Genomic DNA, 25,798 nt, shown 5'->3' on the forward strand with positions numbered 1-25,798 from the left:
TTTTTTTTTTTTTTTTTTTTTTGGTACCAGGGATTGAACTCAGGTCCTTGCACTTTCAAGGCAGGCAGTGGAACCACTGAGCTTAATCTCCGGCCCTGGGGAAATATTGCTAATGTCACCTCTACTTATGTTGATAAGGCAACTGAAGCCCAGAAAGGGAAAAGGGAATTATCCAGTGCCACAGAGCAGAAAAGAGTTGCAGCCAGGTCTTGGACAAGTGTTTTCCATGCTGTCCTCAAGGCCCAAACCTACTTCTGTAGTTCTCTTTCATATGACACCTCTTTTCCTCCCCTTGTCCCAGACACCACAGTTTATTATGATTACCCCTCCCCTGGCTCCAGGACAATCAGACAGGATTTATCATTTCCACCCCCTCTGGCCTCCTTACAAACCCCATTTCCAGGGCTCTGCAAACTTCATGTTCTGCATATTGAATGCACAGCTCATTGGATCTTACTTCCTGCCAGAGGCAGGCAACCATGGTAGGCAGATGCCATGGAAAATGCTAGGCTCCCTGACACCCCAGGGGACACACCCAATGTCCTTTCTATGTTCCTTTCCAGCTCCTGGCACCCGCTCTTTCCTCCAGGAAACTCCATGGAACAGACAGGGTTTTGGGCCCCTTCAGGACCCTCTTCCTCTGGCTGCTGCCATGTGTCCAGGTCTCTCTAAACTGGGTGCCAGGTCAAATCTTTCACCCTTCAGGGACTGTTTCTGAAGGACTCACCTAGGAGCATCAACTAGCAACTTCCTGTTTCTTCAGCCTAAGGCCCTTAACCAAGTACTGACTTCAGTTTTGAGCCATAATGGCTGGCTTTGAAAGAAAAAAGTCTAAATTCTATGAACCTAAATACTTGGAATATACTTCCTTGAAAACTGTTCAATTAAAAATCATTTTCAGGTCCAGCGATTTAGCTCAGTGGCACCGTGCTTGCCTTGCAAGTGCAAGGTCATGAGTTTGATCCCCAGTACCAAAAAAACAAAAACTCTTTTTTAGATCATTTTCTTTTTTTCAGACAGGGTCTCACTATGCAGTTGAGACTGACCTGGAACCCACTATGTAGTCCAGGCTGGTCTCGAACTCCTGCCTCAGCCTCCCGAGTGCTGGGATAACAGGTGTGAGCCACCATGCCCGGCCCAAAAAAATCGTTTTCAAAAGGGTGCCCCTCCTGCCACTTCCCCTTCTCCACTGCTTGCTGGCACTGTGATAAGTAACATGGGCTCTGAGATCCAGGTTGTTGTGTGACTCCATAAAAACTGCTTATTGTCTCTGGACCTGCGTCTTCATTTATGGAACAGAGAAAGCCATTTGTGAGCACTGGGTGTTCACACTATTCCACCTCCATTCAAGTCCCCAGGGCCGCCATGTCTTCCAGGAACATGGGCACACTCCCCTGCCACTCACGTGATCACAACAGGGGCCACCTTGTTGGGGATGATGGACTTGGCCTTGCTGTTGTGCAGGCTTGTGGAATGGAAGGTGTGGGTGCCAAATGAAGGCCGGCTGTCCATGGTGCCACCACCCTGGAGACCCTCGAGGGGGGTGCCCGTCGAGACCGGTTGCTGGGCTGTGCTAGCCGTCGTACCCATAGTCAGCCGGCAGCCTCAGGACCCAAGACCTGTGGGGAGAGAAGGCATACAGTGCAGGCAGGGGTGGAAGGAGCCACCACAGGAAGGGATCTGGCCCACCCCAGCCTGCCACCTACTGCAAGCAGAGCTACCACTGCGACTCCAAACACGGGCAGGCTCCGCCAAGACTCAGAAAGTGACAGGCTCCCAGGGCGGCGGCCATGTGCCTGGCCTCCTGCTGATACTCTGGAGAAGATGCAAAGAGCAACCCCTAGTGAAAATAGGACAATTAGAAAGGGGTTAGCCACCCACAGCACGTCCAAGGTTCTGAGTAGCTGGTTCCAGTGGTGCAGACAAAGGCCAGGCCTTCTAGGCTGGCGCAAGTAGAAAACGGCAGCATAGTAGGTGGGGAGCTCCCAGGGCAGAGAGATGCCCAGAGGGGAGGAGCACTTGGATTTAAGGGCCTGGAGGGAAACAGGATGCAGGCGGACACTCTCAGGGAGGGGCACTTCATGAATTCATGCCTCCTCCTTCCCTGAGACTCTACTAATCTTATCATTCCAGTATCATCAGCCATGCTGCCAAAATGAGCACACAGGAGGATATTCTTAGCTATGAATTTTATGAAACGAAGACTGAGACATCCAGCACAGGAGAACTGTCAGCAAATCAGGCACCAAAACAAAACACCATCCAACTCCACACCAGCATCCGCGTGGGATCCGGAAGGAGGCTGGGTGTCCTTAGGCTTTAGGAAGCGCCCTGTAGAGCTCTTTGCCGAGGACGTGAGAAGCACACACGTGAGAAGTGAGCCACCATGGCTGTCGGTGACGGGTGTTATTCCTAAGAACACAGCACTGGAAAGAGCCTCCGGTCCCCAGCAGGGCAAGTGCTGACCCCTCCAAGGTGCCATGAAATGGAGCCGGTGGACCGAAGCCCAAGCCACGCAGGAAATGGGAACAGGCGGAGCAGCTGCAAGGCACAGAACTGTGACCACGCCACCCTCGCTGTGTTTGAGGAGTCACCTCAGGGTGCTCAGCGAGCTCTCTCCAAGAGAGATCACAGACAACTTTTAGTCCCTCCTTTTTGCTCACCTGCATATTCTGATTTTTCTCCTCTGAACACAGGATGATAAAGTTAAAACCTATGTGAATCAAATATGGAAATGCCCCTGTGGGGAAGAGGGCTGGGAGACTGAGGTGCTGGGGGCTGGGAACAGCTCCAAGGGCCAGGCATACTGCGAAGGGAGCAGCTGGGAACTCCGCACCAACCCGCACAGCATCGATGGGCCAGCACGACAGGGGTGACCTGTCTCGCCAGCCCTGAGCCCCCTGCGTGGTGACAGCTCTGCTCCAGGCAGGAGACCATAAAGACCGCCCAGCGGCCTGCAATGGGGAAGATCCACTCCCAATTATCCCCGTCCACACCCGCCTCCCTCCCAGGACCAGCAGGGGACAGCGGGGTCCCAGGGCCAGTCCAGTCTGCGGGCCGACCTCACGGTACCCTGAAGGGCAGCCCCAGTCCCGCCCCCGTCAGATGCTCACCAGGCCTCCCCCACCTATGTACTCAGGCTCCTTCCCAGGAGACCCCTCTGCCCTAGCGACTCTCAGAGAAAGACAGCGAATACCACTCACCGCCCTCCCAGGACCCGCTCAAACCACTGCTGGGAGAGTTTCCTCTCCCGCTGGGAAGTCCCCCTTCAGCCCTGCCATCCTCGAAAACTCCCAGGCGCCTCGTGACCAACTCTGCCGACCCGCACGCCTTGTGATCCAGATCTTCGCACCCTGTCCAACCCCTCCGCCTTTTTGTTTTGTTCTTTGTCTAAGGTGGAAAAAATGAGCCCCTACGTTCCGAAACAGAAAAACAGATGGGAGAGAGTGAGAGAGGCTCACAGGGGACCCCAGCTGGCATCAGCAGAGCGGGAGCTGTCTTTCCACCTCTCCAGGCCCCAGAGCTATCAGGCCCCAAACAGCACAGCTGAAGTTTCCCAGACCCCTCCCAGCAGCCTGAGCCCAGGGGGGGTGTGTGGGAACAGCCTCCAAGCCAGGGGCACAGGGAGAGGAAGAGGGCCTGAGGGGGGCCACAGCTGGCCACAGCTGTAGGGCCAAGGCCAAGCCCCAGACTGGTCCCAGAGGGCTCAGGTCAGCCCGACACCTCTGCCTCCTGTCCCCCTTTAGCTGCCTCACATCTTGGTCCCCTCGCCTCACCCGGGCTCCCAGGCAATGACAAGCCCCATCCGGTGCCCTGGAAGACAATACAGACATGCACAGCTGCAGGAGCAGAAGACGCAGCTAGGGGTAGGGGAAGGACAGGATCCTGTGAAAACCGCACCGGTCTCAACATATATGGAAGCCCTGGGCTTCTTGCTCTGTCAGCCCCTAAGACCCTAAAACCCCTTGGACCCAGCCGAGGGGGTCTCGCCAGCCCAGGAGCCTCCATCCTGTCAGCCTCATGCTATGGGGGCCTGGGCAGCTTCCTTCTCTCTGGGCCTCAGTGTCCCAGCCATAAAGAGACAGTGAAGGATGCGGTAGGCCGGTGGCTCCTGAAGTCAGCCATCCTAGTGATTGCAGCCTGCTGTCCACTACCAAGGACAGTGGTCAGCAAGGCAGGAGGGGTGGGTGGGCTCCCAGGGCCCAGGCCTCTCCTGGGGGACCCTGAGGGTGGCGGGCTAGGGTGAGACAAGACTGTAAATGGGAGGGCCAAGGGGCTAGGTGGTTTATAAACAGCGATGCCTATGGCAGGCAGCATTATGCTGCTCTAACAAAATACTACCTGAAAGAATCAGTTTAAAGAGGAAAGATTCAGCCAGAAAAGCTAGCACACACCTATAATCCCAGCACTCTGGGAAGGTGAGGCAGGAAATCACAAGTCTGAACCCAGCCTGGACTACTTAACCACTAAGACCCTGTCTCAAAGTAAAAATGTAGAAAGAGCTGCGAATGTACATCAGTGTGAAGGTCCTGAGTTCAATCCCCATCCTCCCACCCACCCCCGAAAAGGACAGGCTATTTCAGCTCAAAGCGTTGCAGGTTTCAGCCCACCTTGGTTGGTCCCACTGCTTCGGGGGCCGTGGCAAAGCCACACACCAAGGGAGAGCACATGACAGAGGGGGCCTTGGGATGGACATCCCAGCTGCCCGGTGTGTGTCACATGCCATCCCACTTAAGTGACCCAAGAAGAGGTGCCAACTCTCATACCTCCATAGTCAACTCACAAGAACAAGTTAGTGATGGGCAAAAAATTCAAAGATACATGTGAATACCAAATAAGCACATGAAAGACACTCAGGACCATCTTTTAAGACAGTTAGTTTTTAAAGCACTGGCACAAGGGACCCCCATACATTGCCTGGCATGCGGAAAAGCATACAGTTACTTTGGACATGCCCATCATCTCAGCACTTGGGAGGCTGAGGCAGGAGGGTCCCTGTGAGTTGGAGGCAAGAATGAAAGAAAAGAAAGAAGGTGGGGAGGAAGGGAGGGAGGGGGGAAAAAAAGACAGGGCAAAGAAAGACAGGAAACAAAAGAAAGACTCACTTCCATTTCTGTTGGCCAGCCCTGCTCTGAGCCCAAGTCCTCTACAGTCCTGAGGACAGCCTTCAGAGAGCTCAAGGTCCTCAGGGCCGAACCCAAAGCCCGCTGCAGGTAACAACCTAGTAAACATCTGTTGGTGGCACTATCACCCCCAATCATCAAGCAGAGGCAGGGCTGGCAGAGCAGTGAGTCTCAGAAGTCCCCATGCCTAGCAGGGCACGCGGTGGTTCTTGCCCTGTGGGACATATGGCTTTGGCCAAAAACTGGCCGAATTCTCTTCCCACTGCCCCTCAGTCATTCGACCTTGGTGTGCGGTAACCCTTCCAAGCCTCAGTTCCCCATGACAGACTGGAGACTGTAATAGCACTTCCTGCTAGACTACGTGAGGATGAAGTACTGAATGTAAGCAAAGCAACTCAGAGACGGCCCAACACACACCACGGCTAGAACTCACCCCGCTCCCCGCCCCTCAGCCATCCTGGTGCAGCATCACACACACCACACCAGCTGGCCCTGGTCTCTCCCTGCAGTCTCCAAGTCCTCTCCCAGCACCCTGGGCTGCTACAGACCTGAACCTCCATGCCCAGGACACGGAGCTGGGTCCACACCTGTAACCGGCGCGGAGGAGTATGTCCCCCCAGCTCTCAGCCCAGACCACGGCAGGAGGCAGGGCGGTCCTGCTTTGGATGCATGGTGACCCTCTCCTCGCTGCACCTCATCTGGGAACCACCGAGGGAGGTTGCTTTTCTGTTCCTGGCCTCCTGAGGACCCAGCCAGGCGACACCTGCTCCCTCTGTGAAAGGGCAGGTCCCCCGCCCCACTGAATAGGCCCGTTGTCACCAACCCTCTGTCCCGGTGCAGTCCCAGCCATCAAGCCACGAGGCCTTACCAGCGGCATCAGCCCCAGCTGGACTTTCCTTCCCTCTGGGCCCCCACAATTGGTTCCCGACAGCTGCTGGAAGGGCCCTGTGACAACAACCCACATGACGTCATCCCTCCCACCACGCTGAGGAGACACGCAGACACCCACCCGGCCCATGCCCGCACCTCCCCTTGCTGCGGTCCTCATGTTCTTCCCACACACGCAGAGGCTAATGCCCAGCTCCTCCAGAAGTCCTCCCCGACCGCACTCCCTCCCCGCTTCCCGATCCCAAAGCCTGGGAGCATCACCAAGGCGGGCCCCTCCTTCCCCTTGTGCTGCACACTGCTCCTGGCAGAGGCCACGCCTGTGTCCCTTTGGGTGATGGAGCAGCTCCTGGGCGGGGGCGCCTGGACCCGCCTACTGCTACCTCAAAGACTCAAGTCCAAGAGGGCAAGGCAGGGTCTCTCCATCCCTTCACCTCCCACCCTGCCCAGCTCCTGCCGGGTCACACAGCTTAGCAAAGGCAGGGTCACCTGCCTCTCCCATTCCCATCATCCCTAGGGTCCCCCACACCTGTCCCTTCACAACCTCCACCCTCCAGCCAACTTTTTAAAACTAGGGAAGAAGAGCTGGGGAATTAGCTCAGTGGTGCAGCCGCATGCCTCGCAAGCACAAGGTCCTGAGTATCAAAACACACACACACACACACACACACACACACACACACACACACATGCACGCACTAGGGAAGAGACCAGTTTAAAAACTAAATTAAACTGAGCATGATGGAAGCATGTGCCTATAATCTCAGCTACTGAGGAGGTTGAGGCAAGAGGACTACAAGTCTGAGACCAGCTTGGACAACTTACCAGGATATCACAATGACAACAAAAACAAAGTTAAAGCCCTTTGGAAGCTGGGGTGGAAGGAGATCCTTTACCTGCTAAATTATGCTTCTGAAATGTTTACTCCTTCTAAATAGGAAGGTTTCAGCCTGCAAAATTGGGCGCTGTGAGTGCTGGCAGGAAAGCAATGTCATCCTTGTCACACCCTGAGGTGACAGTCCAGGTGGGCTGGGAGCAGCTAGGGCACAAGGCAAAGAAAGAGACGCCCTGGAAGAGGGTCCTGGCGAGTGGGGAGTGGGTCAGGTCAGAGTGCAGCTGGGCCCTGGGGGACCTGTAGGTGTCGGGGAAGGGTGACAGGCACAGGGTGGCTGGGGGGGTCTCCCAGCACCAAAGCAGCAATGATGGCCTGGTCGCCACAGCCTATAGGTCCAGGGCAGCCCCTCATGGGTCAGTGCTCCCTACCCAAAGCTGCGTCCCCCTGGGTCTAGGACCAGGGCCGGCAAAGGCCATCGTGGGCTTCAGAGGACCACGTGCTAGAGAAGTCAGTTTATCCTCGGAGGCAGAGAGGAGCCACAGGTAAAAGAGACAGTACCTCTGACACTGCAACTTTAACATGGTTCAGAGAGCAGCGAATGCCAACCACAGTCGGGAGACAAGTGTTCACAGCACTCTTTCAACCTGTCTGTTGGTTTGAAGTTTCTCAAGTTAAAAACAGGTAGTTAAAGAACAGGTCAAAAATAAAGTCTAAAAAACATTGTATTAGCCAGGTGTGGTGGTGCATGCCTGTCATCCTAGCACTCTGGGAGGCTGGGGCAGGAGGATCACAAGTTCAACCCAAGCCTGGGCAACTGAGCAACTTAGTGAGATCCTGTCTCACTAAGCTGTCCTAGGATAAGCTAGTTTCCCATGAGCCCCTCCTGGACCTGTCCCTGGGGACTCAGAGACTTCATCTACACTGGAAGGAGGAAGCAGGCCAGGAAGGGTCACGCAGGCCATTTGTTTGATCCTTAGAGTTCTTCGTTTCCCACTCTGATCAATATGTCAATGAAAATCCATACCTCTGGCTCCTCCTGAAGAATCCAGGGATGGCAACGGCAGGCCCGGGCCTCTCCAGGGTCCCCGCAGTCCACAGAGCCAGGCTGCACAAGCACCCAGCCTCCCCAGACTCTGAGATCCGGGTGTGGGGCTCCCAGTCTCACCCTTGCCCTGAGCAAGCCCACGCCTCACCATCAGCACTCAGCAGAACAGGCTCAGGACCACAAGCCTGAATTCTAGTTAACAGGATATAAGGGGCAGTGTCACACGCCAAGTCCCAGAATCCTTTATGAGATCTTTTCTTTCCTCCTTTCATCCTGCTGCCTGGAACACAGATGTGATGACGGAAGTTTTGCAGCCATCTTGAACCATGAGCACACACAGCCACATCCTAAGAATGGCAGAGATCAAGTTCCCCAAGGAAACTGTGGAACGGAGCCACAACACTAGGGCTGGTCTGCAAAGCCCTGGGCTTAGAACACAGAAATAAACTTCCATCTTGTGTAAACTTCTATAATTTAGCTTTTCCTATTACTCGCAGTCAGTCTAATCCTGACTGATGCACTCTGTTATTTTTAGGTTTAACCCTTGGCAACCACATACGTACCACATGGCTACAGGGCAGAACTTACACTTTTTGTTCTGAGACCCAGTCTCGCCATATACTTAAGGCTGGCCTTGAACTCACTAAGTTGTCCCAAGTGGCCTCAAACTCATGGAGGTCCTCTTGCTTCAGCCTCCCAAGTGCTATGATTACAAGCATCCAGCCCCTCTTGAGAATATCCAATTCCTCTACTGGTGAGGTCAGGCTGTGCTGTGGGGGTCAAGACTGGGAGTGGGGGTTTGCAAAAGACACATCCCCAGCCACCAGGACCCTGGGGCAGCTGCAGTGCTCTAGAGAGTTCCAAGCAGCTAAACATCGGTCGGCACTGCTCCAAAATGGTGGAGAGAGCAAACCAGAGCTCCCCGTCTGAAGGACAGAGTTGCTTCTATGTCTCCAGGGGCCTCTGGAACCAAACCAGCTGAGCAAGAAGGCGCAGTACAGAACCAGATGGATACTTGGAGAAACGTGGCAAAGAGCATTCGGACTCATTAAGATCAGCAGAGACGTGCGGTCTCTGAGACACCCGCTCCCCTGGCAGCGCCCAGGCCTGTGTCCCACTGGTGACCTCACAGGAACTTGGAGCAGCATTTCCAGAACCCCGGGAGAACCCCAACCCCTCTCTGGCATCCACAGCCAGCCCTCCTCCGCTGCAGCCTCCAGTCCAAACCCCCTGCCCAGCATTCAAGAGCCCTTCCCACACTCACCACCCCACTGGTCACACAGACCCCACACACAAAGCAAATCACTACTGCAGGGGGTGCCCCATGGGGTGGGGGGAGAGGCTGGAGCAGAATTTCCCTCCACCTCGACCTTCAGAGAGGCCTCAAGGTCAGCCCAGCCCTCTCAGGCCATGTTTTGCTCCCACATGGAAAGTGAGGGGATGGAAAAGACAAGCGGTTTTCCATTGTGTTAGCAGCTAAATCCTTTGTGCAAAATAAATGTCTTGACCAGTGTGGTGCTGCACACCTGTAATTCCAGCACTCAGGAGCCTGAGGCGGGAGAATCACCACAAGGTCAAGGCCAGCCTGAACTACACAGTGAGACCCTATCTCAAAATTTTTAAAATGAACAAACATCTGGGAAGAGAGGAGCCCCAACAAAGAAGAGGCTCCAGAGCTGCTGGCCAAAGCCATTCACGCCCTCAAGGGCCTCCCAGGACAAGTGAGATCTTTCCCTCCCTGTGCTCCAGGTTCCACTGGAGTGCCAGCCCCACCCATACCCCATCTGTCCTTCAATGCCAGCAGCAGATCCCCAGCCCACTTCCACACAGCCTGTGCCCCCCAGGCCTGCCCCAGTCTGGTGTCTGGTAAGAGCAGCTGCCTGTCAGCTCCCTACATCCTAACGTCCTCTGGCCCCAGACCCACAGCAGGCACAGCAGGCTCCAAGTACCACTGCCAAATGAGCTCCCATCACTGTCTGGCTTCAGCTCGGCACAGGCACAGGCACAGGCACAGCCTCTCATTCCACTCGGGAGCAGAACACGGAGGCTGGGAGCTCGCACCCAGCACAGCCACACTTCTTCCTAGAGCGTTGGCCCCAGAAGTCCCCGCTTCTCCCCAAAACCGCCCCAGCTTGCTCAGCAGACACCAAGAGACCCAGAGCAGGGACTGCAGAAGGAGAGAACATGCTGAATCCCGGGCTCGGCCTGGTAGCCAGATGCCTAGGACAGAGAACAATGGAGCTAAAAATAGGCCTGTCCATCTTGTGGAGAGGGTGCAGGTGGCCAGCTGCAGGAAACATCTGCCTCAGCTTCAGAACAACATGAAGGAAGTCACCACGCTGCAGGGTTCCCCTCTGTGGGGCAGGGTGGGACCTGGCAGCATAAAACACTCATGTGGCGGTGGCACAGCTACAATCCCAGCTAGTACTCAGGAGGCTGAGGCAGGAGGATTGCCAAATGCAACTCAGCAAGGCACTGTCTCAAAAAAGGAGGTGGGGAAGAAGGGTATAGCTCAGTGGTAGAGACTTTTCAGGTCTATATCCAGGGTGGGGCTCAGATCAGCCGGTCACTTGCTCTGGGCCTCACACCCTAACTCCCAACACACACAACACGCACTCACACTCTCACAGTGCAGAATCTGTCCCCCGGCACCAACATGTGTAAGGGAACCAGAGACACGGCTGAGCTTCAAGTCTGTTCCTCTCCTTTTACAGAGGAGGAAACTGAGGTTCAGGAGGCCAAAGACCTGCCCACAGTCACGGAAACAGTGGGCAGCTGGCCAGGGACCAATGCCTCCTAACCTTGGTCCCCAGCAACTCCCTGCCCGGCTGCCTCCCGGAGCATGGCCTCCCAGGGCCGGGAAGACACTGACCAGGGAAGAGCTCTCCTGCTCCACAGGACGAAGCAATAGAGCAGAGAGGACAGATTCTCACACCAAGGACCTTGGCAGAGGAGGAGGGGGAAGGATGGGGACCCCTGCTGCACTCCAGCACCCAGCACCTTCTCCAGCCTAGAGCTTTCTACTTCCCGCCCACTCAAAGCTCCAGCAGTGTGGGTTTCTCACAGTCCCCGCGGTAGCAACACCTTTGCAAATGTTTAATAATAAAAATTAAAATAATGGAGGTGGGTGGCGTAGTGGTAGAGCACTCGCCTAGCTTATGCATGGGCTGGGTCCCATCCCCAGCACCAAAAGCAGTATTAGTTAACTAAAGCAGAGGCAGAAGGTACTGGGCAGGTCTGGGGGCGTCTACGCCAGGAGGAATTTTGTTCCTGAAGAGCCTTGGCAGAGTGCATAAACAGCAAGGCTGGGCCACCTCTCTGCTTGGTCCTGCCAGGCCTGCTGTCCGGCAGGAAGTCTGTGGGGCACACGCCAGCCCGCACATGCGCTCACTGCTCTTCTTCCCGCTTGCCCGCCTGCTCTTCCGCCCTCCCCTCCGCCCCCCCATCCCCGCCCTTGCCCGGCCCTCTCTCCCCTCCCCACCAGGCCCCTCCTCAGGTGCCCCCCAAGCCTCAGTGGCACATCAGGGCCTGCCCAGGACCTGGCACAAACTAGTCATTTGAATGATAAACACTGGGAAGATTAAAAAAAAAAGGATCAACTTTGTGGAGGTTTGTGCTGTGAGAATAAAGGAGACCACACAAGCCCATTTCACTAATGGCCGCCATGTTGCCACCGCCTTGTAGGAAATGAGGGGGTGGGGGGCTCTGATCCCAGAGACCCACAAAGCTGAGAAAGCTAATGAGGAAGTAGTGATGTGGCGGGCAGAGGCTGTGGACACCAGAAAGGGAGAGGGTGATCCTGTGGGTCTCCTATCTGAGAAGCAGACCCTGCCCATGGGGGACAGTCACTGGATAAGACCCCTGGGTCTCTTCCACTGAGTCATATTCACACCCTCCCTGTCACTCAAAAAAAAAGGGGACATCTACAAGGTCCCTGAGAATGATGGCATGGTGATGCACACCCCAGCACTCCAGAGGCTGAGGCAGGAAGATCACTGCAATTTGAAGGCCAGCCAGGCTACATAGGGAGTTAAGGACAGCCTGAACTGCCTAGCAAGACCCTATCTTAAAAAAGAAAAAAAAAAAACATACAAAGTCCCTGAGCAATTCACTCACTCCTGAGGACCAAACAACATTAGCACAGGGCCGGGGATTTAGCTCAGCGGTTCCACTGCCTGCCTTGCAAGCGCAAGGACCTGAGTTTGATCCCCAGTACCAAAACAAGAAACAAAAAAATGACATTAGCACACCAAGCAGGATCTGAAATCACAAGTGATGAATTCTTCACCCCAAACGGCTGTCATCTCCAGTCCCCACACCAAGCTTTCTTTCAGGTTTGGGGGGGAGTAATAACGGCAGCAGGTGACACATTCTGAACCCCTGGGGAAGACAAAGCCAGAATCTGCCATGTAATCCATGCTGCTGATACAGGCCTAAGGGGTCCCCAATACTTTCCTTCAGAGGGGGCCACAGTGGCAGAATTCTCATGACAGAACAGTGCTGTTCGTTCTCACAGAGGTGACAGGTGATGGAGCAAAAGCCACCATGGGGAAACTGCCCGAGTCTCAGTCGGAAGAGGCCCCAGCGGGGCTGGTCTCACTGTGCGCTGCACAGACGCACACTAGGAGTGACAAAATCTGCGAGTGTCGTGAAGGGTATGAATGACTCCTCTCCTGATCCCCAGCCCTCAGGGTCATAGCTGCCGGTACCCTGTGAGTCAAAACAATAAGTTCCAGCTGCACCTTGACGGGACGTGACCAGGTCTGGAAGAAATGCATGAGCTTGTTTCCGGTGGTGCTGAACTGGCCTTTTTGGCTCAGCTGTCATTTGAGAACACACCTAGCAGATACACAGCGGGGCCTGTGCTATATTCTGAGTGACTATTTGATGTGACTTTGTAGGCACTGTCACTGAGAAAATACTGAAGTCACAAGGTCACATGGGTCACTCACAATACAGCACCTGGCCAATGGACTTCATTGCAATAAAGTGTAAAACAATTATTACTCTGTTTCCAGATTCCAAGTTGCAACTAACTTAAGGCTCTACCCCTTGCCAAAGTTTTACATAGTTATATAGTATCAAAGGCAACTATCAGCGGGCTAGTGAAACACTGTTCCCCTTCCCAACTTCTGTGAAGTTGGATTTTCTACATATACTTGAATCAAACTGGCACAAAGTAACACACTGGATATACAATAGGGAGAATCAGCTGGCTACTCCCGGGGCTGATAGATTTTTTTTTTTAAGTAGATTGACTTTTTTTTTCTAGGAAAAAAAAAACTTTTATATATGTCAACATATGAGGTTTTTTTATTTGGGGTTGTTTTATTTATTCAATTTTTTTAGTCCTGGGGATCAAACCCAGAGCCTTACACATGGTAGGCAAGTACTCTACCACTAAGCTACACTCCCAGACCTTTGAAATTTTTATTTTTTAAAGGAATTTGTAAATAAGGTGTTTTTACATGGACTCAGTTTTAACTCCTAGGGTGGTAAATATCAATATACACAGATAGCTCAAATTAAAGTTTTGTGGGGGTCCTTGATTTTTAAGAGTGTAGAAGAAATTAACAAGTATAGAAGTAGCTCTGATTTCACCCTCAAAATAACCTTTGGTTTCTGCATACCAGCCTCATGCCCATTTTGCAGGTAGAGACAGAGATACAGACGTCTGGATAATGTGCCTGAGAGTAAACGGGTACCAAACAGGGGTCAAAGCCAGGCAAGGGTAGCTTCCCAGGGCATGCTTGGTTGTTTGCTGGAGTGCTGGGGATCAAGCTGAACCCCTCATGCCTGCTAGGCAAGTGCTTGCCGCTGCCTACACCACAGCCCTGAGTGCACACTTTTCTCCTCTACCTGCCTCTCCCCTAGCACTGGCTCCCAAAGAAAATGCAGGAAAATGAAAGATGACATGTTATAACGGAGACCCCTGCAGGATGGGAGGGTTAACAAGATCTTACCGAAGCTGGGCACAGTGGCACATGCCTACAATCCCAGCACTCGGGAGGCTGAGGCAGGAGGATCACTATGAATTCTGGGCCAGCTTGGGCTATACAGTGAATTCAAGGCCAGCCTAAACTACATATCAAGACCTTGTCTCAAAAACAAAACAAATTAGAACAACAAAAACAAGGTCATGCCATCATGCCAGCCCGGCCTGACCAGGTCATTCTCTCCCACAAGCCAGCCACCCCAGGTTCCACAGCAGAATGAGCCCAGGGAGACGCAGCAAATTCCTCACCTCACACCACTGGCCTATGAGGCCTGATTTCCCCCCAAGAAATGATCGTGGAGAGTCCCCTGGCCCACAGAGTCCTCCCCACACAGGAGTGTGATCTGGACAGTGTCCCCAGACACTGGCCCTGACCTCAGGGAGCTTTCTCAGGCCCATGCCCGCCCCCACTGTGCCACAGAAGACAGAAGCAGGAGAGGTGGCCAGCTCACCCCAACCGGAAGGCAACTCGCCGGAACGGGCCAACTTTCCATCAGGACTTCCACTGCCGGTGACCCTCAGAGGGAGGGGTCAGGGAAGCCAGGAGTTCATGGGCACCCGCGACAGTCAAAGAGAAAACAGGATTTACCCCGGAAAGCAGAGCACACGGCGGACCCTAGGGCAGGGAAGTGACTTCACTTTACACCATACTCCTCGCTTCCGCCCCAGAACACCAAGGGATTTTCAACACTGGGGGGCGGGTTTCTCCAGGACAGGCCAGCTCCACACAAGCCAGGCCCTCTCCCCATAGCACCACTGTCCCCACTGCACAGATGAGGAAACTGAGGCTGGCAGCAGGCAGGGACCTCAGCACCTGTCCCACTGCCCTGGACAATGCAGGGAAAGTTTCCTGGAAGCAAAAGCAACAGAGCTGGGGCTGGAAGGCTCAGCAATATTGGCAGACAGAAAGGGAATGGAAAAGGCAATCGCCCGGGGGCAACAGCACAGAGACAAATGCTGCCCGCTTCGTGAGCTTCCAAGGAAGTGCTGAGGTACTTGGGAGGCCAGCAGCTGTGTGACCCCTACCAAAACACCAGCCTTTCTGTGCCACAAGGCTGTCACAGCTGGAAGTGTAACTCAGGGCTAGAGCACTTGCCTAGCACGTCATCACCCTGGTCAATCCCAGCCCTGCAAAGAAGAGATAATAACCAGGACCACATCTGATGATGACAACAGCCTGGGACAACCCTGTCGGACCCTCTGAGCACCCAATGCTTCTTGCTGTGTTGTTTCTCCTAATACCTTTTGGGCCGCACAGCATGGATGAACTGGCCCTCAGAGAGGCTGGGATATGGCCTACATCTCATGACCAAGATTCAAACTTGGAGCTGAGTGTGGTCATGCATGCCTATAATCCCAGCACTTGCGAGGCTGAAGCAGGAGGATCCCCGCAAGTTCTAGGCCAGCCTGAACTACACAGTGAAACCCTGTCTCAAAAAAAGCTTGGATGGCCCCAAATGCCAGGCCTGCCCCAGCCACACAAGGCTCTGAGAGTCCACAGCTCACAGACCTCAACCTGCCCAGCACAGCTCTCAGGCCTCCGCATGGGCCCTGGCTGGATGGGGGCTCCACTACCGGGACCCCTGGACACAGAGAGCAGCAGGGATGCATGCCAGGGCTCAGGGCTGGGAAAGGAAGAAAATGTTTTCCCTTTTCTTCCTCTTCCTGATTATCTGTCTCCTCCACCCCTAAGCTCTGGGTAGCTCTGTTCAGAGGGAAAGCCCTGTGAAGAGGAACATCTGGCCATGTGGCCGCCCCTGGCAGCCTTGCTGGGGCCCTGTGTTGACATCCCTGCAGACCCCCGCCCAGCTTCTAGCACCAGTTGGGCCAGGGTGGGGAGGGCCGGGCCTGGGATGAGGCCCACTGCCCCTGACATGGCACCAACTGGTTCCAGATGCCAACCCTGACTTCATAGGGGGTGAGGGTTATGAGAGGCCACACAGGGAAAGGGCCGGTACCTGGCCAGGTTCCTCATCCCCTCGCTGTGGCAGGCTGACCTCGCACTCCACCCTGACAGGCAAGATGCCGTCACAATGTGCCCCCCGGAAGGAAGCTCAGGCCCAGGCCATGACTCCGACCAGCCATGAGGATGTCATGCCAAGGGCTCCACAGGCCAGAGGACAAAGACTGTTGGGTTCTGCATCCATGAGGCCTGGAGAGGAGCCACAGTCAGACAGCGATAAGCAGGGGCGTGCAGCAAGGTGGTGGGAGTGGGTGTCTGGTGGGCTGGGAACATCAGCCTGGGAAGATGAAGATTCTCAATACAGAGATGACCACACAATGTGAAAGGAGTTTTGTTTTGTTTTGTTTTGTCTCATCTTAGGTGGGGGGTACTCAAGATTGAACCCAGAGCAGACACATTGAGCTACATCCCTGACCTTTTTTTTGGCGGCGGGGGGGCTTTTTGAGACAGGGTATCACTGTGTAGTTGAGACTGACCTGGAACTCACTATGTAGCTCAGGCTGGTCTCGAACTCACAGCGATCCTCCTGCCTCAGCCTCCCGAGTGCTGGGATTACAGGCGTGTACCACCACACCCAGCACCATTTTTAAATTTTTTCATCTTTAATTTTGAGGCAGGATGTCACTAAATTGCTAAAGTGCCCAGGCTGGGCTCCAGTTTGCAGTCTTCCCGACTTGGCCTCCTAGGATGCGGGGATTGGAGGCATACACTACATCATGCCCAGCTGTGAATGTCCTTAATGCCAACAAATTAAAACACTTAACAATGACTGTAGTGGTAAATTTTATATTATATTTTGTCACAATTTTAAAAATTAAGAAACCAGACCTGGTGGCACATGCTTATAATCCCAGCTACTTCTCATGAGGCTGAGGCAGGAGGACTACAAGTTTGAGGACTAGATAACTTGGGGAGACTCTGTCTCTTAAGTACAAAATGAAGAGCTGGGATGTAACTCAGGCACAGAGGATGCCAGGTTCCATCCACAGTAACAAACTCACACATAGAAAAGCAATGGCTCATTTCAAACATTTTCTGACACCCAAGTTCACATCCCACCCTCAGAGAGTTCAGGCCCCAGAGTGGACAGATAGGGGCAGAGCTAAAGGCAGCACCATGCAGGGTGTGGGGGCAGCTGGGACAGAGACACAAAGGTGCCTGGGGGTCTGCACGGGCTTCCAGAGCAGGTGCTGAACAGTCAGCGTGCACCTGCTCCACGCAGCAGCCAGGCCCAGTGAGCGTGGGGAGAGCACCCCATTCAGATCTACGCCCCTTCAAGCGCTCAGTTCTGTCTGAGGGGGTATAACCTGCCCACCCTGGCCCTGTACCAACAAACAACAGCGCCTCCTCATCTCTCCCGTGCCCACCCCAGAAGGCAAACTGCATCCGGGCACCAGCGGTGGGGCCAGGGACGGGCATGGAGCAGCAAGGAGGAGATGGCTGCTGCACGGGCACATCCAGGGCCATGAGACCCGGACGATGCCCCTGACACTACAAGGCTGCAGGGAGGGCCGGGCAGGCAAGACTGGGGCAGAGCCCGGCCGCACTGAGGCACCACATGGCCCTGGGGAGGTCACTGCCTCTCAGTCCCTCCAGGACCACCAGTTTCCTTCTGGTTAAAATGAGGATTCAGGACAGCAAAGAGGAAGACGGCAGCCCCCAGCTTTCCTAGGCCGCTGCCCGGGCACGTGGGTGGTGGCGAGTTCAGAGACTGTACGAGCCGGGGAGGATACGTTCCTGCTGCTGGACACACTGGAGGAGGCGGCAGCGGCCAGGCTGGCGGGAGTGGAAATACGCCTTGAAGTAGGGTCGGGTCTAGCTTCTATGACAGGTCCTCAGGCTTTGTACATGTGCACTGATACCAACCCAGAGGCTGCAGCTCGTACCCTGGAGACAGCGCGCTGTAACAGGGTCCATATCCAGCCAGTCATTACAGACCTGGTCAAGGGCTTGCTACCCTGATTGAAGGAAAAACCTGATCCTCTGCTATTTAATCCCCCATATGTAGTGACTCCATCTGAAGAGATTGAAGTTCTGTTTTTTTCTAATTATATAGATAAGGGAAGAAACTAATTCACAAAGCCAATTACTGATTTCCCTAAGATCCCAGAAACTAGGAAATTGTGGAACTTCAAATCAACCTTACTGCCAGTAGTAGGAAGTCATGGGATAGAAGCAGCTTGGGCTGGTGGCAGAAATGGGGGAGAAATCATGGACAGATTCTTTCCACTACCTTCAGATCTACTTTCCCCAAGAGGATTATTCTACTTAGTTATCATAAAAGAAAACAACCCATTTAGCCGGGCGTGGTGGTGCATGCCTGTAATCCCAGCACTTGGGAGGCCGAGGCAGGAGGATCGCTCTGAGTTCAAACCTGAGCTACATAGTGAGTTCCAGCTCAGTATCAACTACATAGTGAGACCTTTTGGTTCTCAAAAACCAAAAGAGAAGAACCCAGAAGAAATTTTGAAAATACTGAAGACCAAAGGTCTACACGGGATCACTGCACTTTCCAGACAGGCAGGGCAAGAAATCCTGTCAGTCCTCAAGTTCACCAAGTGCTGATATAATACAGTGAAAGAATGAAATGTGCCAAGAACTACTGGAAACTGAATGCGCTTCTCAGTGAAAGAATGTCATCAGAATTTGTACAGAAAGAAATGGAAAGATGGTGCTTCCCTCTCACCACGAAATGAAGGCCTACAGAAATATTTGTACACGTGCAAGTAAATATGTGTAGTACAGTTGTAATTTTAATTTCAGATGTTATCTATGAAAAGATGTTCATTTCAGCATTAGTTCTGATAGCAAAACCAGGGAATCCAGCTAAACATCCATCAGGAAGGAGACTGGCTAAAATAAATTAATTGTCTGTTTTCACTGAATATACAGCCATTAAGCATGAGTAAGGCCTATTTATTCTGAAGCAGAAAGGGTCTGTGATATACCACTGATTGAAAAGAGCAATATATATATATATATATATATGTAAATGACCATGTGTTTGTATGTTATATAAAAAGTAAACTCAAGAGATAAATAACAGGAATGGAAAATAATAATAATGATAAATAAAATGAGCATTCTCCAGGCATGGTGTCTCACACCTGTGAACCCAGCGCTCAGGAGGTTGAAGCAGGAGGATCTCTGTGAGTTCAAGGCCAGCCTAGACTCAAGTTCGCCAAGTGCTAATACACCAAGAGATAGTGAAAGACTGAATGAAAGAAACCAGGTCAAAACTGCTCACACATATTAGCCCATTTATACAAATTCAAGGAGAGTCAGGGCCAATCCTTGAGAATCTTTTTGGGGGTGAAGGGTTGGGGAACTGACTGGTAAAAGGCTGAAATTTTGGGGCCACCAGAAGTGTCTTGATGGGGGGGTGCCCATAACACACCTGTAACTATTCATCCAGCTACAGCCTGATCCGCCACCTGTCAATTATATCTCAGTTAACAAAATAAAATAGAAATAGCTTAAAACTACTACCCAGATGACCACAGGGAGACAGTTTGGAGTTGCAATGTGTGGTGAGTTAGGTACACAGCTTGGAGTCAGAGGACAAGTCCAAATCCTCATGCTCCCTCAGACTACCAGTGTTTTCTTCCTTTTTTGACTTTTAATTGCTGTTACTAGATTTTGTTATATTATGAAAGTAATTTATACAGATTGTCACAAATCAAAGAGCTACAATGAAAAGGCTTGTGTCCTTCCCACCTCCCTCCAGCCTACTTGGTTACTGCTAGAAATTGAACCCCGGGCCTTTTGCCTTGAGCAACATTCCCACCCCTTTTTTTTTTGCTTGTTTTTTATTGAGACAAGTCTTGCTAAATGGCCCAGGCTGGATCTGAACTTGTGATCCTCCTGCCTCAGCCTCAGAGTGCTGGATTTACAGGCATGCACCACCAGCCCGGCTCCCAGTCCACCTTTCTGAGGCTTGTAACTGAGCCTCCAGAATGGGCTAACTCGTTCCCTCTTCCTATGGCCCTTGTACTCTGGGCACCTGCCCTGGGAGGCGCTGTTTGAGAGGTGGCATGCACAGCAAATCCCTGCCCTGGATGTGCTTATGCTGGCAAGATACAAAGCGATCGGCTAAATAGACTGCGAAACTGCACTGTGTGTAAGCGACAGGGAAGAGGTGTGAAGTTTTAGGCAGGGTATCCAGAGGGGCCTCCCACTGGAGCAAGTATGGAGGAATGTGGCACAGCAAACTGGGGAGCCCACAAGTAGAAAAGCATCCCAGAGGGGACACCCATGCAAAGGTCCTGGGGTGGGGTGGCCCTGATGTGCAGAAGGGGCCAGGAGGCAGCCACTGTCTGCCTGACTTGGGTATCCAGCAGGGATGTCCCGGAAGGCGCCGGAAGGACACTGGTTGCCACCGTGAACAAACAGAGCCAGTGGGGGCTTTGGACAGAGAAGTGCTCCACTCTGACTTGTGTTTCAATGAGGTCACCTGAGCCTGGTGTCAGGGGGACGGGACAGAAGCCACAGCCCTGCTAGGAGTCCACTGCAGTAAAGCAAGTGATGCTGGAAGCTGGGGCTGGCACCCAGGACTGGAGCAAAAGAGCTTGTCCTGGTCCACTGTGAAGGTGACCGACAGGACCCAGACCCACTTCTGAAGTGAGGGAGAAACGGAGGGGCTGGGTGACATGGAGGGCGTTTGTTCTGAGCAACTGGTGGGACAGGGTGGCCACCGACATGATGGGGCAGGCAGCAGGCACGTAGGTGTGTGGCAGGACGGAGCAGATGCACAGGCGTCCACGGTCACCAACCCTCCGTGGTCTCAGACAGAAGCAGAAGGTTCCCTGTCCCGGCACAGGAAGAGGCCTGCTGGGTCACTCCAGAGAGTAACAGGAAAGACAGGGGAAAGGCAGTCTGGAGAGCCCTCTGGCTCGGACTCTGACTCACCAGAGGCTTCTCACTTGGACTAGAGGAAGCACCTCTGACTAGATCCCTGCCGGGCAGGTGGCAGTGAACCCACTTGGAACCCACAGCTCCCCCCTGCCACCCCCAAAAAGACTATGGGGTGAAGCTCAGTGTCCCCAGCCAGTTCCCAGGAAGTGACGTGAGACTAGGGGTTTCCAGACCTGAGGGCATGACCCCAGCCAGGCTCCATGAAAGTGTGCTAGGGATCTGTTGGCTCTTTATTTTTTAAACAGTAGGCCAGGGATATAGCTCAGTGGTGCTCACTGCCTGCCTCGCAAGCACAAGGTCCTGAGTTTGAGCCCCAGTACAAAAAAAAAAAAAAAAAAGTAATTTTCAACTATTTTTTAAACTGAGATATAATTCATATATCATAAAATTCACTCTTTAAGTACATAACTCAGCCAGTCATGGTGGCACATCTCAGGACTTGAGAGGCTGAGGTAAGAGGATCACTACAAGTTCAAGACCAGCCTAGGCTACACAGTGAGTTCAAGGCCTGAACTACATAGTGAGGCCCTGTCTCCAAGTCAATCATCAATCGTTTTTAGTGTATTCACAAAGTTGTAGAGTCAGCACCACTGGTTCCAGAACATCAAACTCACAAAGGGAACAAAACCTATAACCCACCAAACACAGGCCTGAGAATATGCCCAGGAGCACCGGGAACAAGCACCTATACAACTTCTCACACATGTGTGTTCACGGCAGCAACAGGCCAAAGGGTAGGAACGTCCGAAACATTCAGCAATGGATCCATAAAGAAGCACAACACAACAGAGAGCTACATCGTGGATAATCTTGAAAACATCATGCTAAGTGAAAAAAGCCAGACACAGGCCAGGGGTGGGGGCGCAAACCTGTAATCCCAGCACTCTGGGAGGCCGAGGCAGGAGGATGACAAGTTCAACCCCAGCCTGGGCAATGTAGCCACTTAGCAACTGTCTCAAAATTAAAAAGGGCTAGGGATGTAGCTCAGTACAACGGTCCCAGCTTCAGTCCTTTGTACAAAACAAACAGACACAAACAGGAACACGCACTACATGACTCCTCTTCGGTGAACTACTCTGCAGTGGAGAATCCACAAATACCACGCAAAGTATGAGCTGCCAGGGGCTGTGCAGGAGAAACGAGGAGCAAGTCCTTGATGAGTACAGTTTTCCTTGTGCAGTGACGAAAGTGTTTTGGAACAAGATAGAAATGATGGCCACCGCTGGACTGTAACTTTAAAATGCTTAATTTGTGGGCTGGGGATTTAGCTTAGTGGTTCTGCCACCTGCCTCGCAAGTGCAAGGTCCCAAGTTTGATCCCCGGTACCAAAAACAAAAATAATAAAAATAAAGGCTGAGCATGGTATCACATGTCTATAATCCCAGTATACAGGAGGTTGAGGCAGGGGGATTGCAAAATTGAGACCAGCCTGGGCAATGTAGCAAGACCCCCTTTCACAACTTTTTAATTTTTAAAAAGAGCCAGGGATGTAACTCAGTACTTCCTGGGTTCAATCCCCAGTATTGTGAATAATAACAATAATAATAAAATATGCCAGGCGTGGTGCCACATACCTGTAATCCCAACACTTGGGAAGCTGAGGCAGGAGGATCGCTGTGAGTTCAAGACCAGCCTGGGCTACATAGTGAGTTCCAGGTCAGTCTTAACTACACAGTGAGACCCTGTCTCAAAAGACAAAAAACTAAACAAAACAAAACAAAAACAATAATAATAATAATAAAATAAAATGCTTATTTGTATCTGAGTTTCCAAAAACAGATCAAGAAGACAAAACAAAAGTAGCACAGTTGTCCTGGTCAGGGTGACAATGTCTCCTGAGCAAGCACTGCAGTGAAGTTTGGGGCTGAAGTTTCTGATTCTAGGTTCATGATCCAGCTCCTTCCCTCAAAGGCCAAAGGACATCATGGCACACAGCACAAAGAAAGCAAGGTTGTGGCTCAAATTGGAAAATAGAGGTGGGAGGGAGAACTGGGCCATCTCGAACCCCACAGGGGCCTGGATGCCAGTTCACAGGCTCCGCCTGTCAGCAGATGGGCTCCCGCCAGCCCTGGAGACATCTGCGTGACCCGGACGAAGCCCGTCACAGTTTGTCCAAATTCCTGACTCCCACAAGAAGTGAGTGTGAGAACCACCACAAGAGGTTTCAACTGTGCCACCGCTCCGCCCTTATCTGCCGTCAGCAAGCCAGCCTGCCCTGCAACTGCGGAACCCATGAAACAAACAGCCGGGTCACTCATTGGCTCTCCGGTACCTGAGAACCCCCCTGCCCACGCGTGCAATCAGCCATCATTAATGCGGTGCTCCCATTAGGGGTTGCGGGGTGGGGCGAGGCGGTGAGAGATGGAACTGGCTGCTCTGAACCCCTTCCACTCTCACAGTCAATGTTCGCTGGCTTCCTGTGTTCTTGTTTTTCATTTTTGCAATGCTGGGGATGACCCCAGGGCCTCACAGAGGCTACGCAAATGCTCTGCCAACAGAACCACTCTTCCACATACCCCATGCTTGATTTATCGTTCAATGAAAATTAAGTCCAGCCAGGTGTGGTGGTGCACACCTGTAATCTTAGCTCTTGGGAGGCTGAGGCAAAGGATCACTAGAAGTTCAAGGCCAACCTGGGCTACAGAGCAAGAAACTGACTTGAAAAACAAAGAACTAAGTTTAAGGCATTTACATCTAGTCATATACAGATATAGATATAGATATAGATATAGATATAGATATAGATATAGATATATTATATTCCAATATGTAAATCAAGAAATGAAGATTTCTTTCCTTTTAAAGGAAGTTCACCAAGAATACATACTGTGTGACTGCACTTATACGAAATGTCCAAGACTGGCAAATCTATAAGACAGAAAGCACTAGTGGGCTGGGGGTAGGAGTATTTTTAATTTTTTAAATTTTTTGTTTTTTTTAGGGAATGAGTAGCAATGGGTGCAGGGTATCTCTGGGGATGATGAAAATGTAAAATTAGATTTTGGTGGTAGATGCACAATTCTTTGAATATACTAAATAGCGAACTCTACATTTTAAAAAGACAAATTCTGTCTCAAAGAAGCCAGTAAAGAGAGGAATCTTACCCCTATTTCCACATGGGAGCAGCCCTAAACTGAGAGAGTCCTAGGGAAATGGCCTCCCTGCTTCCTCATGGGAGAAGCTCGGGGTCCCTAGCCCCAGAGAACCCCCTGGGTTACATGACAACCCCACCCCAGGAAGCAGGTGGCTGCTCTGAACCTGCACAACACAGGATTCCTACCCTTCGGAACTCACTTCCTGTAACAGCGTTCAATACAGCAGTGTTAGGAAAAAATACCAAGAGGTGGTGCTATAAAAACAACCAACGCCAGGAGTGCATGGGGGCCAAGTGTCATACACCGCTGGTGGCAATGTCAGGGAGCAAGCATGGTGCTGGAGATTCGGAGCCTCTGTGACCTAAATGGCCAGGGTTGGACAGAGCCAGGAGCACTGGCGACCCCGTCCCTCCACCCACAACACCTGGCAGGGGTGCTGACCCTGAGCCCTGGGCAGGGAGCACAGCCTCGACAGACTTGGGGCCTCGAGAAAGATCCAGCACCACGCTCCTTTCTCCCCACAGCGGCCCAGCCAACCCCCTCCTCCCAGGATCTTTTCCTTCCAGGACACTTCAGGCAGGAAGAAGAAGTCCCTGCTGAGTGGGGCTGCTGGCTGGAACAGGGGTGAAGCCAGCAGGAAGGCGCACATCCACCCACGCCCGCCTGTCCCTGTGGTGGGTGGACACAAAGGTTCATCGCTGCAGTCCAGATGCGCCTCTCCCCTCCCAGAAATATGCCCTAAACCAACCACTTCCAGGAAGCCTTAGCCTTGCTGAACCTCAGCTCAGGGCCAGGAGAGGCCAACGCCTGCTCACGGGCCCAGGGTCCCCTCCCGCCCACCGAGTACAGAACAGTACTCAACCTCCAACCACAGTGCCCACAGTCATGGCCAAGGAAAAACAGCAGCCCCACAGCATGGCTAACTGTGATCTCATTTACATCCCCAATTCAAATTTACACTAACTAATTCATGTAGACGTACAGGGAAAAAATACCAAGAGATACTAGGCAAACTGCTCACAGTGTAACCTCTGAGAAGAAAGGATGTCAAGACAGGAAAACTGAGTTTTACATTTTATTTTCTCTTTCTGAAGCTGCTACTTGAGTCTTTGGAAAGATAATTATTTTATATTCTTACCATAATACAGTCTGCACTGTAGAATACTACTCACTGACAAAAAAGGAATGAACCAAGTGAAACATGCAACAACATGTTTGCTTCTCAAAAACATCACACTGAACACGTAAGCCAGATGCTGCTGTGTGGGGTGGCGCATGCCTGTAACCCCAGCTCCTAGAGAGGATGAGGTAGAAAGATTGCAAATTCAAGGACAGCCTGGGCAATTTGGCAAGACCCTGTCTCAAAATAAAAACAAAAAGGGCTAGGAACATAGCTCAGGGGCAGAGGACCCCTGGGTTCAATCCCCAGTACAAAAAAAAGAAAAGGAGGAAGGAGGAGGAGGAGAAAGAGGGATTAGAACAAGCAGCCAGGCACCACATTCTGTGATTCCATGTATGTGAAAATCTACAATCAACAAAATCACACAGACCAGTCAAAAGCAGATGAATGGGCCTAGGGCCAGGGTTGGGCTGGTGACCACTGCCGTAGGGCATGAGGTACCCTGTGCCTAACAGAAATGTTCTCCAACTCACGGTGGCTGCAAGCCCACATTTACAAAACTCACTAACTTACACTTAGGGTGTGCACTCCTCAGTAAAACTGTGCTTTTGAAATAAGGCAGAAGAGGAAATAGGGAGTAACTGCTTAATGGGTACAGGGTTTTCTTTCAGGGTGATACAAGTATTTTGGAGGCCAAGTGTGGTGGCACATACCTGTAATCCCAACACTGGGAGGCTGAGGCAGGAGGATCACCCTGAGTTCTGGGCCAGCCTAGGCTACACAGAGAGTTCAGGGCCAGCTACATAGCGAGATCTTGTCTCAA

The 25,798-nt window shown here is 52.3% G+C and overlaps 1 protein-coding gene and 1 pseudogene across 1 annotated transcript in view; one reads left to right on the forward strand and one right to left on the reverse strand.

Moving 5' to 3' along the window:
- Pald1 (phosphatase domain containing paladin 1) overlaps nt 1–1,855 on the reverse strand; it is a 36,503-nt gene extending 34,648 nt beyond the window's left edge. The window contains exons 1-2 of the mRNA XM_010606117.3: nt 1,707–1,855; nt 1,406–1,619 (exon numbers count right to left, since the gene is read on the reverse strand). Coding sequence (XP_010604419.1) covers nt 1,406–1,590 — 185 coding nt within the window. The 5' untranslated portion in view covers nt 1,591–1,619; nt 1,707–1,855. The remainder of the gene's footprint in view (nt 1–1,405; nt 1,620–1,706) is intronic.
- A 15,470-nt stretch (nt 1,856–17,325) lies between these two features.
- On the forward strand, nt 17,326–18,411 carry LOC104850913 (annotated as a pseudogene).
- The last annotated feature ends 7,387 nt before the right edge of the window (nt 18,412–25,798 follow it).

The sequence above is a fragment of the Fukomys damarensis genome, unplaced genomic scaffold (assembly GCF_012274545.1).
Source record: "Fukomys damarensis isolate Sample0158 unplaced genomic scaffold, DMR_v1.0_HiC HiC_scaffold_20, whole genome shotgun sequence".
Classification (NCBI taxonomy): Eukaryota; Metazoa; Chordata; class Mammalia; order Rodentia; family Bathyergidae; genus Fukomys; species Fukomys damarensis.